This window comes from Phalangium opilio, unplaced genomic scaffold, assembly GCF_054372755.1.
Source record: "Phalangium opilio isolate 3A_F unplaced genomic scaffold, DU_Popi_V2 ptg000054l_1, whole genome shotgun sequence".
In the NCBI taxonomy this organism is placed as follows: domain Eukaryota; kingdom Metazoa; phylum Arthropoda; class Arachnida; order Opiliones; family Phalangiidae; genus Phalangium; species Phalangium opilio.
This window is the reverse complement of record NW_028324173.1, coordinates 1151193-1165645: the sequence shown is the minus strand read 5'-3', so window position 1 is coordinate 1165645 and position 14453 is coordinate 1151193. Positions and strand designations below refer to the sequence as shown.

General features: G+C 38.9%; 3 protein-coding genes across 3 annotated transcripts; all 3 read left to right on the top strand.

The window, feature by feature from the left end:
• The first annotated feature begins 1889 nt into the window (after positions 1-1889).
• Positions 1890-5986, top strand: LOC149668693 (uncharacterized). Its single transcript, XM_089840499.1, has 3 exons — positions 1890-2386; positions 5227-5796; positions 5895-5986. Exons 1-2 carry the CDS (start codon positions 2161-2163, stop codon positions 5340-5342), a joined length of 342 nt encoding a protein of 113 aa, XP_089696625.1. The 5' UTR covers positions 1890-2160; the 3' UTR covers positions 5343-5796; positions 5895-5986.
• On the top strand, positions 5983-6629 carry LOC149668692 (uncharacterized). The gene is made up of 4 exons (XM_089840434.1): positions 5983-6066; positions 6123-6342; positions 6414-6461; positions 6527-6629. Exons 1-4 carry the CDS (start codon positions 5983-5985, stop codon positions 6541-6543), a joined length of 369 nt encoding a protein of 122 aa, XP_089696560.1. The 3' UTR covers positions 6544-6629.
• A 6240-nt stretch (positions 6630-12869) lies between these two features.
• On the top strand, positions 12870-14233 carry LOC149668691 (uncharacterized). The gene is made up of 2 exons (XM_089840432.1): positions 12870-14148; positions 14196-14233. The coding sequence occupies exons 1-2, from the start codon at positions 12870-12872 to the stop codon at positions 14231-14233; spliced, it is 1317 nt and encodes a 438-aa protein (XP_089696558.1).
• Positions 14234-14453: the final 220 nt, after the last annotated feature.

Here is a 14453-nt window from a genome sequence, read left to right as displayed (position 1 = left end):
TATAAACAAATGTGATAATTAAATAAAATGCTACCTTTTTATAGAGTTATTATAATGCAGATTGAAGTGTACGAAAAATCAAGCAATAAGTGGTGTTACAATTACACAATTACAAAGGTAGATTTTCACTAAAGGGGCTTGAGAAAGTTTTTACCCTCCGTCTTAGCTTTAACTTCACTGCAGTGTTGTCAGATCTTTTGGAAGTCAAATCTCTCAAGTCAAGAACTGAATTAAACTGGAACTGCTAGCCTTTCCCTCTTGATTACAGTTGGTTTCCAGTTGGTCTGGCAACAGTGAAAACAATGCATACGAAATTTCTAATGTTGTTAACTATAATAAGAACTGCTACTTCATGGAGTAAATTTTATATGTTTATTTAAAATTTAAAATTTTGGGAGCTTTCGGACCGCGGTCCTTCCTCAGCCAATTTTTAAAATGAACTAAATTAATTTAATTTTACAAGTAACCAATTTTAATTTATTTACATAGATTGAAGGTGACATTGCCCCCTTTTTATATATCGTTAATTATATCATTTTTCATTTAAGTTAAAATCTCCCCACCCGCCTATGTTTACTGAACCTTGAACTAAGTTTAAATTTCCTCTGTCTTTAATATATACTGATTCCTTAAAACATCGTTTGTACCAATTAGTTTCCTGACATAAAACCCGAGTTCAATCCCAATCAATTTTATGGTCGTTGTTCTGTTTTATATGGGTCGCCAGTCCGTTGGTTTCGTCGTATTTTTTTACAGCATATTTATGTTCCGTTTTTCTTTTTTTGCTGACGTTTTGTTTGTCCTATGTACTTTTCATCACATTTACATCTAATTTCATATATTATACCCGTTTTTTTCATTTCATCTATTCTCGGTTTATTTTTAATTAATTCTGATTTTAATGTGTTCGTTATTTTGCTAACTAAGGTAATAGTGTGTTTTTTTAACTGTCTGTTTGTCTTTTCAGAAATTCCTTTAACATAGGGTAATGATATAATGTGTTCTAAATTTTCTTTGGTTTTAATATTTTCAACATCATGATTGTTAAATATTTGATCAATTAAGTGATTCGGGTATCCACTATTTATAAATTGTTCTTTGAACTTGTTTTTATCACTAAGTGGTTTATCTGATAAACATTCTATTCGTTTTTTAAATGTTTTTACGAGGCCTATTTTTATTTTTTCATTATGGGATGATCTAAAATTAAAACAAAATGACCTTGTAAAGGTTTACTTTTTTCTTAGGAAAACTAAGGCAAGGTCGTTTTGTCCAGATCTCTTAAACCCAAACGTTGTCGACATGGGCGTCAGGGAGGGCCGAAAAGACCCCATCTTTCTTAAAGGGAGGGTGAATTGGAAAATGAAGTGATTTTTATCGATGCTTCTACCAATTTTAAGACCAGTCCGCACAGTGAAACATTCAGGAAATACCTCCGAACGATTTTAAAATTCAAATTTGGTTCAGATTTTAAGGATAATTTTAAACAAGGACTGGCGACCAATCGCGTAACACCCTGCCTTTTTGTTAACAAAATTATCGTGGCACGTTCCGTGTTGAATGAAATTTATCACGAGATTTGATAAAATTAGGCGCGCGACGTGACAATCGTGGCGCGGGACATGGAGCGTGTCACGAGAATTTTTTTTAACAAAAAGGCAGGGTGTTACGCGATTGGTCACCAGTCCTTGTTTAAAATTATACTTAAAATCTGAACCTAATTTGAATTTTAATATCATTCGGAAGTATTTCCTGAATGTTTCACTGTGCAGACTGGTCTTAAAATTGGTAGAGGAATCGATAAAAATCACTTGATTTTCTACTTCACCCTCCTTTGAAGAGCATCGGGAGTTCTTCAATAAAAAAGAGAAAAAAAAGGGGGTGTCGGAGTGAAACGTTTCGAAAGTTTTTCAAGAGGTTATTGGTCTAAAAGAGTTAATCCCTGGGTTGAATTTATTCTCCCCGTTTTTGGTGAGTAAAGGTGTTTTTTGTTAGAATTTTATGGAAAGTTTCAACAGCCCCAGGCTCCCAGCCCCCAAATTGTAAAAGATTCCCTACTACCCGCCTTCAACTATTTACGAAAGTGGACACAGGAAGGAAGGACGCTCCCATTTTTTTTCTCGAAAATAATTAAAACTTAGTAACTTTTGTGTTTGAAAAATGGCGCCACCGAAATCAGCCAATTCTCCAATCGGTCTATTCGTTTTAATTAAATGGCCTAATATTGAAAATTGTTGGGATAATTATCCAATTAAGTGCTTAAAAGATGTGGGTTTAGCCTGCAAGATTGCATCTGCTACAGATTATACTCCGTTTATGAATGTGGAAGTTGATATCAATTGGAAGGAAGGGGAAAAAGCCTCGCCTGGCTTAATAATGGGTGTTGGTGAGTGTACAATTTTCATTAAAATGTTTAACATATAACCAATAGGGAAATTTCAAAAAGTGAAGGAAGCAAACATCAGGCATATCCTTTATCGAGGGGCCAGTCACTTGGCGTAATCAGTGTATACGCTTGTACCATTGACTGTACTAAATTGATTACGCGTAATCTTTAAAGGTCCTGCCTTTGACAGTGCTAAAATTATTACGCGTAATCCGAAATCCGTGTACAGGGAATTTGAGAGTGATTAGCCCCTCGTCCTTCCTTGAATCCTTGTGGTCCTGTTGTAGAAATACTGCAGACCCCTAGTAATTAAGGAGCTTTACACAGAGCTTAGAGATAGGAATGTCTAACTGAAATTTCCCCACTAAATGTCAGTGATGATGGAAATGTAGAGAAATGCATAGAAGCTTGATTCAAAAATGTAGTTTTCGCTAAAGGGGCTAGAAACATTACCTCCCCTCTGCCTCAGCATTGACTTCTTTACAGTGTTGCCAGATATCCAGTGAGGCCGTTCTCGGAAATACTGAACTGGTCTGTAACTACTAGGTTACTCTCTTGATTGAAACTTCTAGTGTTGTAAATTTTCCGGAAAAATAAAACTCGGTAAATTTCCCGGAAACGTTTCCACTATACGGAAAATTTTCCGAAAATCGGAAAAATAAAAAAGCCAGAGTTAGCTATGACAGGGAGCCCACCGGTCCTATAATTCCTATATTTTTGAACCAGTCCTATATTATCCTATAATTTCATGAAAAGTCCTATAATATCCTATATTTTTGACTTAGTCGAAGTTTTCGTATAGTTTAGCATCAAATTTATCAAAATTAAGCTTTTTTATCGAGATCACATTTGAATAGACACCGAAATTGCGGAGCTCGCTTTGGTTTTTTATATATTATATTATATTCTGAGTTTTCAAAGTAAAATCCAATTTGTTATTTTTTATTTTTTGAGATTTTTCTACAGAGTTTAAGCCCCAAAATTGTATTATATATGAGCATTTTTAGTCCTATATTTTCCTATAAAAACACATTTTTTTCTCCTATAAAATCCTATAATTCCGGGAAAAAATTCCTATTTTTCCTATAAGGAATTTAAATTTAAGAGTGGGCTCCCTGCAGTATGAATCATTGAATTTTCAAAAAAAAAATTATTAATAGAAAACAAAAATGAAAGTCATAGACTTCCGACTCAATTCACTAGACCTACAATCCTTGCCCCTCGCTTTTATTATGATTTTAAATGGACCTTAACCTATAAGAAATATACTAGCTGATGGAGTCCACCAAATCTAAAATATTTTCAGAAAATAAAACAGAGGTAAACTGAAATAGGCCTATCGGTAGCGGAAAAATACGGAAACTTTTGCGAAAAAATACGTCGGTCATTTTCCGGAAAATTTTTCGACTTACAACCCTAATTGAAAGTGCCTCACTGCTGGGCTGGCAACACTGGGGGAACGTCAAAACCCCGTTATATTGAGCTTTTCAGGTGAAGTGCAAGGCGCATATATGAATTTATATTGAAAGTTTTGATCAAGAAGGCAGTTGATTTTAGAAATTTTAACAAAGTATTGATTTCAACTTTGGAGTAATTAATATAACAGTGTCCAGGGGATTATGGAGAATAACAAGAGGGTCATTGAGTTTTACTAACGTATAATACAAAAATTTGTTCAATAAAAAATTAATTATCCTACATAGTCGACTAATATTAAGGTTTCAATGGCATGCAATAAGTTTGGCAAGACTCAATCCGTTTACTTATAAAGGGAAGGTGGAACTATAGAGTAGTATCAGTGCTACGTATAGCAACGTCACTCCCTTCTATCTCTAAGCTCAGTGTCATCTCCTGTAACACGCGCGAATAGTATTCCCTCTTACAAAAGCGCGCTTAGAGGGAGGGATACACTGTCGTCTCCCCTCTCTACTGACATAAGAGGTATGGTGAAAGGCGGAACGCTCGCGAAATATGTCCACTTCAACAATGAGACAGACCCACCTAGAAAGAAAATCTTCACAGTCAGGGTGAAAAACCAGAGCAGAGGCTTTATCCTGCTATTTAAAGGGACACTGAAGTTATGTGTAAAGGGGCAATGAAGCTATCTATAAGTTTAATAGACCAATACGAATATTACATGCAGGGAAACAAACTTCCAGGGGTACGTCTCTATAGTGGATAATTTCAGTCATGTGAGGAGACACCGCTAGAGGCATGACCGAGTTGGCTAGCCTCTCAGATGCAGTGAGCTTGGGCTGCCTCTAGTGTTGTCTTGTGTTGACAGGGAAATTATTCAGTATGTGGGCGTGCCCCTGGAAGTTTGTTTCTCTGTAGGTAATATTCGTTTTGGTCTATTGAATTTTTTAGGTTCACAATTTAAGGCTAAATCGGCGTCTTCAAAATCCTTGATTCTTAAAATGAATTTAGCCGCACGTTTTGTCAGACTCTGTGATTGGTTCAACTAATAGCACCAAAATGTAACCAATTAACACCGCACATGAGTGAAAGTGCCGACGTACGTAAATCAATTTAACAATCAAGAAGAGGCTTTTTAGACCTTACATTTCCAGCTTCAAAAATTCATTAAAAAATTAGGCACGATGTATTGGCATGTTTTCTTAATGTGCTCCGACTGCTCTGAGCATACTCTATGGAATACAAATAACTAGTTTGATCACTTCATGCTCCTCTTAACTCGTCTCTATAAGTACTAAATCACTAAGCCTTTTCGAAAATTCACTAAGCCAAACATTTCATGTCACTTCAAAACCTAATAACTACTACCAGTTATTTATATATATATAAATATAATATATATTCTCGATTACCTAATATTATAGGGACAGCGGCCGAAATGGAAAAGAAAAGAAAAAGAGAAAGCTCCAAGAATAACAATCGTCCGACAAATAAAACGGAAGCACCGGGTGAAAATCTGGGGACAAATCCTTCTGCGTAGAGTTTGCAAGTTCTCTCCCCACTTGTTTAAAGGAGTTTTCCTCCGCGGTCTAACCCGGTTTCTCATTTCCATCAAAACTTGCTGAGGTTAACGGCAATAGTTAGTATAGGGCGCTGTAGGTTAGCTGTGGCATAGGGGCTAGCCACCACCCCTCTATGCATTGTAAAGGGACCCACCTGTAAATAAGTCGCGAGTTGACTTAGTGTGGACATCCCTTCCTAGACCAAGCTTAGATTATTATTATTAAATACAAAAAAGCTGGTTTTCATCATTATTGCCTCAAATATTTACTGAATGTTTTTGGTTTTACTTTTAAAGCAACATCTCGAGATTTTAACAAATCTTGAAGAATGCAAAAATTCCAGGGAAGATAAATTAATTCAGAAAAATGAAAAATTGAAGAAAGAAAATAAATTATTAAAGGAAGAGATAGAAAAACTTCAAAATTTGAGTGGTAGGTGGAAAACTTAATTAGAATTCAAAAATAGTTTGCTAAACAATTATGTCATATGTTAAAGGGAGAATGAAATAACCATTTTTAAATCGATATAGACTCATAAAAGAACATCAAAATCATTTATAAATGTGTATTTAATATAACATTTAACGTTATGGCTAGCTGGTTAAGAAGGCTGAAAAAATGCACGACAAACTTGAAAATATTGTTTCAAATGGCAGTGCCAACGGTCCTTCAGCCACAAGTGAAGGAAAGGAGTTTGAAATGGTATAATTTTCTATAGTTTATTATAATACATAGTAAAACAATATTTGTGCTTTTAGGTCGACTTGGGAAATGTTGTGCAGATACGTAAAGCTGAAGTTATTAACCTAGAGCACTCTTGCAACGGGAACGGAACGTTCTTTGCCCGATCACTGCTGACAGGGCTTTTCACACACGCAGAAATATGTGAAGGATCCATCAGTGGAAAAAAATCCAATGCTTTTAAAGATCGCGAAGCAAAAAACCAATTGGATCCAATAAAAATAAATGCCAACATAGGTAAATATTTTCTAAAAGTTTTGTATTGGAGTTCGTTTACGTAGATCTAATATAATTACTATTACCTCTAGACTTTACTATGAATAAATTTCAAGTCACGAAAAAAGAATTGAAGCAAAGTATTCAAAGTAAAATAAAAGAAGTGCGCAGGAAAAGCAAAATTAAAAATTTGTCTATTAATAAGGAATTGGAAATCAATAAAATTAATTCCTCTGCTGCTGAAGCAAGCAGAGTCAATAACGAAGATGGAGGAAATGAACACGCACATGCCACTGATATGGATGTCGAAGTCAATAATGATGAACAGTAAATTTATTTTACTTGCATTTTAAAAATTAATAAAGAATATTTTCAACATAAAAATTGGTTTTCGATCTGTGCACACACAACTTATACAAGAAGCGGGAGTTTAAAGGAAATATCCGAGGTAGTTGAAGGGTATATCCGAGGAAGTTGAAGGGTATATCCGAAGGAATTGAAGGGTATATCCGAAGGAATTGTAGGGAATATCCGAAGGAATTGAAGGGAATATCCGAAGGAATTGAAGGGAATATCCGAAGGAATTGAAGGGAATATCCGAAGGAATTGAAGGGAATATCCGAAGGAATTGAAGGGAATATCCGAGGGAATTAAAGGGAATATCCGAGGGAATTAAAGGGAATATCCGAAGGAATTGAAGGGAATATCCGAGGGAGTTGAAGGGAATATCCGAGGGAGTTGAAGGGAATATCCGAGGGAGTTGAAGGGAATATCCGAGGGAGTTGTTGGGCATATCCGCGGGAGTTGAAGGGAATATCCGAAGGAGTTGAAGGGAATATCCGAGGGAGTTGAAGGGAATATCCGAGGGAGTTGAAGGGAATATCCGAGGGAGTTGAAGGGAATATCCGAAGGAATTGAAGGGACTATCTGAGAGAGTTGAAGGGAATATCCGTGGGAGTTGAAGGGAATATCCGTGGGAGTTGAAGGGAATATCCGAGGGAATTAAAGGGAATATCCGTGGGAGTTGAAGGGAATATCCGAGGGAATTAAAGGGAATATCCGAGGGAGTTGAAGGGAATATCCGAAGGAATTAAAGGGAATATCCGAAGGAATTAAAGGGAATAGCCGATGGAATTAAAGGGAATTTCCGAGGGAGTTGAAGGGAATATCCGAGGGAGTTGAAGGGAATATCTGAGGGAGTTGTTGGGCATATCCGAGGGAGTTGAAGGGAATATCCGAGGGAGTTGAAGGGAATATCCGAGGGAGTTGAAGGGAATATCCGAGGGAGTTGAAGGGAATATCCGAGGGAGTTGAAGGGAATATCCGAGGGAGTTGAAGGGAATATCCGAGGGAGTTGAAGGGAATATCCGAGGTAGTTGAAGGGAATATCCGAGGGAGTTGAAGGGTATATCCGAGGGAGTTGAAGGGAATATCCGAGGGAGTTGAAGGGCATATCCGCGGGAGTTGAAGGGAATATCCGAAGGAGTTGAAGGGAATATCCGAGGGAGTTGAAGGGAATATCCGAGGGAATTGAAGGGAATATCCGAGGGAATTGAAGGGAATATCCGAGGGAGTTGAAGAGAATATCCGAGGGACTTGAAGGGAATATCCGAGGGAATTAAAGGGAATATCCGAGGGAGTTGAAGGGAATATCCGAGGGAGTTGAAGGGAATATCCGAGAGAGTTGAAGGGAATATCCGAAGGAATTGAAGGGAATATCCGAGGGAGTTAAAGGGAATATCCGAAGGAATTGAAGGGAATATCCGAGGGAGTTGAAGGGAATATCCGAGGGAATTAAAGGGAAAATCCGAAGGAATTGTTGGGCATATCCGAGGGAGTTGTTGGGCATATCCGAGGGAGTTGTTGGGCATATCCGAGGGAGTTGAAGGGAATATCCGAGGGAGTTGAAGGGAATATCCGAGGGCGTTGAAGGGAATATCCGAAGGAGTTGAAGGGAATATCCGAGGGAATTGAAGGAAATATCCAAAGGAATTGAAGGGAATATCCGAGGGAGTTGAAGGGAATATCCGAGGGAGTTTAAGGGAATATCCGAGGGAGTTTAAGGGAATATCCGAGGGAGTTTAAGGGAATATCCGAGGGAGTTGAAGGGAATATCCGAGGGAGTTGAAGGGAATATCCGAAGGAGTTGAAGGGAATATCCGAGGGAGTTGAAGGGAATATTCGAGGGAGTTGAAGGGAATATTCGAGGGAGTTGAAGGGAATATTCGAGGGAGTTGAAGGGAATATTCGAGGGAGTTGCAGGGAAAATCCGAGGGAGTTGAAGGGAATATTCGAGGGAGTTGAAGGGAATATCCGAAGGAGTTGAAGGGAATATCCGAGGTAGTTGGGGGTAATAGACCGAGGTAGTTGGGGTAATATCCGAGGGAGTTGAAGGTAATATCCGAGGGAGTTGAAGGGAATATCCGAGGGAATTAAAGGGAATATCCGAGGGAATTAAAGGGAATATCCGAGGGAATTAAAGGGAATATTCGAAGGAATTAAAGGGAATATCCGAAGGAATTAAAGGGAATATCCGAAGGAATTAAAGGGAATATCCGAAGGAATTAAAGGGAATATCCGAAGGAATTAAAGGGAATATCCGAAGGAATTAAAGGGAATATCCGAAGGAATTAAAGGGAATATCCGAAGGAATTAAAGGGAATATCCGAAGGAATTAAAGGGAATATCCGAAGGAATTAAAGGGAATATCCGAAGGAATTAAAGGGAATATCCGAAGGAATTAAAGGGAATATCCGAAGGAATTGAAAGGAATATCCGAGGGAGTTGAAGGGAATATCCGTGGGAGTTGAAGGGAATATCCGTGGGAGTTGAAGGGAATATCCCAGTGAATTGAAGGGAATATCCGAGGGAGTTGTTGGGCATATCCGCGGGAGTTGAAGGGAATATCCGAAGGAGTTGAAGGGAATATCCGAGGGAGTTGAAGGGAATATCCGAAGGAATTGAAGGGAATATCCGAGGGAGTTGAAGGGAATATCCGAGGGAGTTTAAGGGAATATCCGAGGGAGTTTAAGGGAATATCCGAGGGAGTTTAAGGGAATATCTGAGGGAGTTGAAGGGAATATCCGAGGGAGTTGAAGGGAATATCCGAAGGAGTTGAAGGAATATCCGAAGGAGTTGAAGGAATATCCGAAGGAGTTGAAGGGAATATCCGAAGGAGTTGAAGGAATATCCGAAGGAGTTGAAGGAATATCCGAAGGAGTTGAAGGAATATCCGAAGGAGTTGAAGGGAATATCCGAGGGTGTTGAAGGGAATATCCGAGGGTGTTGAAGGGAATATCCGAGGGAGATGAAGGGAATATCCGAGGGAGTTGAAGGGAATATCCGTGGGAGTTGAAGGGAATATCCGTGGGAGTTGAAGGGAATATCCCAGGGAATTGAAGGGAATATCCGAGGGAATTGAAGGGAATATCCGAAGGAATTGAAGGGAATATCCGAAGGAATTGAAGGGAATATCCGAGGGAGTTGAAGGGAATATCCGATGGAGTTGAAGGGAATATCCGAGGGAGTTGAAGGGAATATCCGAGGGAGTTGAAGGGAATATCCGAGGGAGTTGAAGGGAATATCCGAGGGAGTTGAAGGGAATATCCGAGGGAGTTGAAGGGAATATCCGAGGGAGTTGAAGGGAATATCCGAGGGAGTTGAAGGGAATATCCGAGGGAGTTGAAGGGAATATCCGAGGGAGTTGAAGGGAATATCCGAGGGAGTTGAAGGGAATATCCGAGGGAGTTGTTGGGCATATCCGAGAGAGTTGAAGGGAATATCCGAGGGAGTTGAAGGGAATATCCGAGGGAGTTGAAGGGAATATCCGAGGGAGTTTAAGGGAATATCCGAGGGAGTTTAAGGGAATATCTGAGGGAGTTTAAGGGAATATCCGAGGGAGTTTAAGGGAATATCCGAGGGAGTTGAAGGGAATATCCGAGGGAGTTCAAGGGAATAAACGAGGGAGTCGAAGGGAATAACTGATATCATAATGTAGTTTGGTCAAATTCAGCGTCCAATTGTGAATACATTAAGAAAAAACCTACATACAAATCGCTTTCTCGAATGTATAAAAGATTCCGCGTGGGGTCAGATCGTTGACATGGGTCAATAAGCAGCTAAGGCAATAGAAATTCTATGTAAATACTATCAATTAAACCTTTTAAATGTCCTTTCCACTACGACATTACTTAAATCTATTAGTAGATATATTACCCCATATAAGAATTACTGCACTCTCGAAGTCCATAAAGGTGGCATAAGTTAAAATAAAAGATTAACTTTGCTTACTTTGTACAGCTTTTGCAGCTAGCCGTCTCATTATCGAAAGTGAAGTAATTCCAGACAGGGCTTCGAAACTTGCGCCCCTTATCGATGCATTCAGAGGGTCTCGAACTAGCAACTACTTCGGACATTATCATACAGCACCACTCCGTTTAACCTAGTTGAATAAATGTCTGAATTTCCGAAGTCAATTAGTAGAATTTCACGTATTGAAAATGTACAGTTTAAAGTCGTTCAGTAGACGTTTCTTTATCCTGTCTATTGGAAAGTTTTTACGAAGGAAAGAAACACGATAGGGCCAAACGTAGAATTACTCAACTAAGAAATATTCGATAAATGATAACAAATGTGGTTTATTTTCGATGAAAATAGGCTGGAAAGTAAATCCACAAATGCTTTTTTACCTAACTAAATGATTAACAATTAAAAAACGTATTGAATACAAATCTTTTAATTATATTACAAGATTGTATTCTGTAAAAAATATCTATGATATAAAAATAAAAAGCGAATATTTATCGAACAAGATGACGAAACAATTCCTCCAAATATCTAAATTACAACAAAATAGATATATCTTATTTTTGGATATAAGTTATCCAATCCTCGACCCCTAACTCGCGCTATCGAACACTCAAATATAGACTCTCTAGGTCTATATATTCTTCATCCTAGTTTTCATGTTCCGTATAAAAAATTACGAAGTTCCACTGACTGTCTCAGACTCGTTTCCTGATCCAGAACATAATCAACTAACCAGAAACGTAAATAACTTCTTCGTAGAGCCTCTTGTAACGAAGTTTCGAAATAAAAGCACCAAATTCAACGGAGTGACGCAATGGAATTCCCTAGATAAAAAAACAAAATCTCTAACCTCAATAAACTGTTCAAAACTAAAATTAAAGGACATTTTGAGGCTAAACTTTTAAACTTCCAATGAACAATACTGCGCTATTGTACTATTTTATTTCAATTTGTATTATAAAACAACTCATTTTAACTTAAGTCCTCCTGGACGTCTTTGTAAATAAGTCTTTGACTTAAAGATTGATCCTTAATAAAGCTTATATTATTATTATTATTATTCAGTTCTCGTGCTGATAAGACGTGTTTTTTATTGCTCGTGCAAATTTTCTTTTTCAAACTCGCGCAGTTATTTTTTTCAAACTTATTTTTACCGTGTTAATTAAGCCGAGGCTTAAATCGACTACCCTACCCTTGCGGTGCTTAAAGTAGATGGCTCCTGCTAAGGACCTTTGTTGGGTTTGTCAAGCACCCTTTTTTGGTAAGCAAAAAATATCTACTTGCTGCTCTGATCCCTGCAAGAATCGCGCACATCTGAAGTGCACCACGTCCACAACCTGCTCTAAGTGTCATTCGGCTAATGCAGAGGCTTCTAAGCAATCGAGCCGTTCTAGCGACTTAGGACGTGGTTCCTCTTCGAGCATGATTATCGAGTCCGATACACAGGCTCTTACCATGAACGAGGTGCATGATGCCCTGAACCAGCTGCTCCGTACCAACAGCTTGACTCGTGACCCGGACTCCATTCTTGACAAAATTCTCGAAAAACTAGAATCTACGGAAACTATTGTAGTTACCTTACAAACCAAGATTGAAGAACTTGAAGAGCGGGTCAAATCACTTGAAACTGAAAAGGCCTCCTTGACGTCCCAACTCATTACTTGTAGAGATGCTCTGCCGACTACTTCCCGTGGCGTAAATGTCCAAGCTAAGTCATTTTACCCAGGCCCGTCTTTTCGTCAGTTACCGGCACACGATTCTAGCATCCCATCGGCTCAACCATGGGCTAGTGGTTCATATGCTTCTGCTTTGCTGAAAGACGTGCCAATTTCAACTGAAAATAGACCTCCCCGGAGGGTAACGGAGCCCAAATCGGTACAGTCCGGCTCGGCGGTGCATACCAAGATTAAGGCTGCCTCTAGCAGAATTCGCGTAAAAAAGGCGCTGTTTATCAGCAGATTGGACCATGACTTGACTTCCTCGGAGTTGAAGACGGCCTTAGATGAAGAGGTTGGTGTTAAATCGGCCGTTTGTATTCGGTTACGCCCAAAACACCCGAATCCGGACCACTCATCCTTTTACGTTACTTGTGACGACCAATCTGAATTTGACAAATTACGCGACCCTGCCATCTGGCCCGTCCATAGTATCATTGCTGACTTCAATGGAGTACCACGTGAAGCACATAAGCACTCTTCCGAGTTGGAGAAAAATACATCGGACTCTACAAATGAACTGCAATGACGGCCTTAAGTATTGCCTACCAAAACGTACGTGGTTTACGTACTAAATCGGATGAATTTTTGAACAATGCTATTTCACTTGATGTGGATATAATTTGTCTAACTGAAACTTGGCTAAACCAAGAACATTTTACTAAAAATTATTTTCCGGATAATTACACGGTTTATAGGGGTGATCGTCCTGATCATGATTATAAAAATGTTCGGGGCGGTGGTGCCCTTATTGCAGTTAAAAATTCTTATTTTAGCACTAGACGTCACGATCTGGAGGGCGTGGCTGAGTGTGTTTTTATTCAAGTTAAATTGGGCTCTGATGAGGATCTGTTAATTGGTTCTGTTTATTTCCCTCCTGCCTCAAATGATGAGCGTTATAATCAGTACAAATTGCGCCTCCTTGAAGAACTGCCTCAACAGGACACCAATTTATTGCTCCTAGGAGATTTTAATCTACCCGCAATTAATTGGCAAATTAATGGCACTATGGGTTGCACCTCTTTGACCGCGGCCAAAGCTAGTCATATTTTTGAACTTTGTTATTTTTATAATCTGCGCCAATTTAACGCACTACCTAACTGCAGTGGTAATGTACTTGACCTCTGTTTAGCAAACATTAACGAGTTAGAAATCTTGAAATTAGACGAACCTTTTGTTACTATTGACACGTTCCATCCGCCATTTTTGGTTACGTACCCAATTTCTTTAAGCGACCATAGGAAAGGGACGAAACTTACCTATAAGTTCAAGCTTGGAGATTACAATCTTCTTTATGCCCGGCTACGTGATTCGGACTGGTCTGTAATACTGGATTCCCGCGATGTTAATCATTGTGTGGAAACTTTGACTGCTTACATTCAAGGTGCCATGAGCACTGCCATTCCAATACGTGTTGTAGGTAACTCCTTTGCTTTCCCGAACTGGTACTCCACTCAATTGCGCACCGCCATAAAGCGCAAAAAATACTATTTCAATAAATACAAGCGTACCCAAGTCTTACAAGACTTTATTTCTTTCAAACATCAAAGGGCGCTTGTCAGAAAATACACCAAGCGTGATAAATTAGCAGAGGGTGATCGAGTTTGCCAGGACGCGTTAAACCATCCTAAGAAATTCTGGAGTTACGTTAACGGAAACATAAAGGCTAAATCTCATAGCATATCCCTAAAACTTGATAAAAATGTGATTTCTGATTCTGAAGAACTTGCGTCTCTTTTCAGCAATCACTTTTCACGCATTTCTGTTGACGGGACTGCTACTAAATATTCTTGCGTAGCTGACAGTATTGAATTACCGCACAACCCGTTTTCTTCCATGTATGTAAATCAGTTGGATATTTATCAGGCAACAATGAAACTCCCGAATAGGCCCTCCACGGGGTTTGACAAAATCCCCGCACTAATTATTAAGGGTTGCATTGATCTTCTTCTGTCCGCTCTTGAGCATATTTTCAATTTATCCATTAGTAGCGGTATTTTTCCAACAACCTGGAAGAAAGCGGTCGTTGTTCCAGTTTATAAGTCTGGCTTTGCCTGCGATGTCAAGAACTATCGCCCTATCTCACTCCTATGCACGTTGGCCAAATTG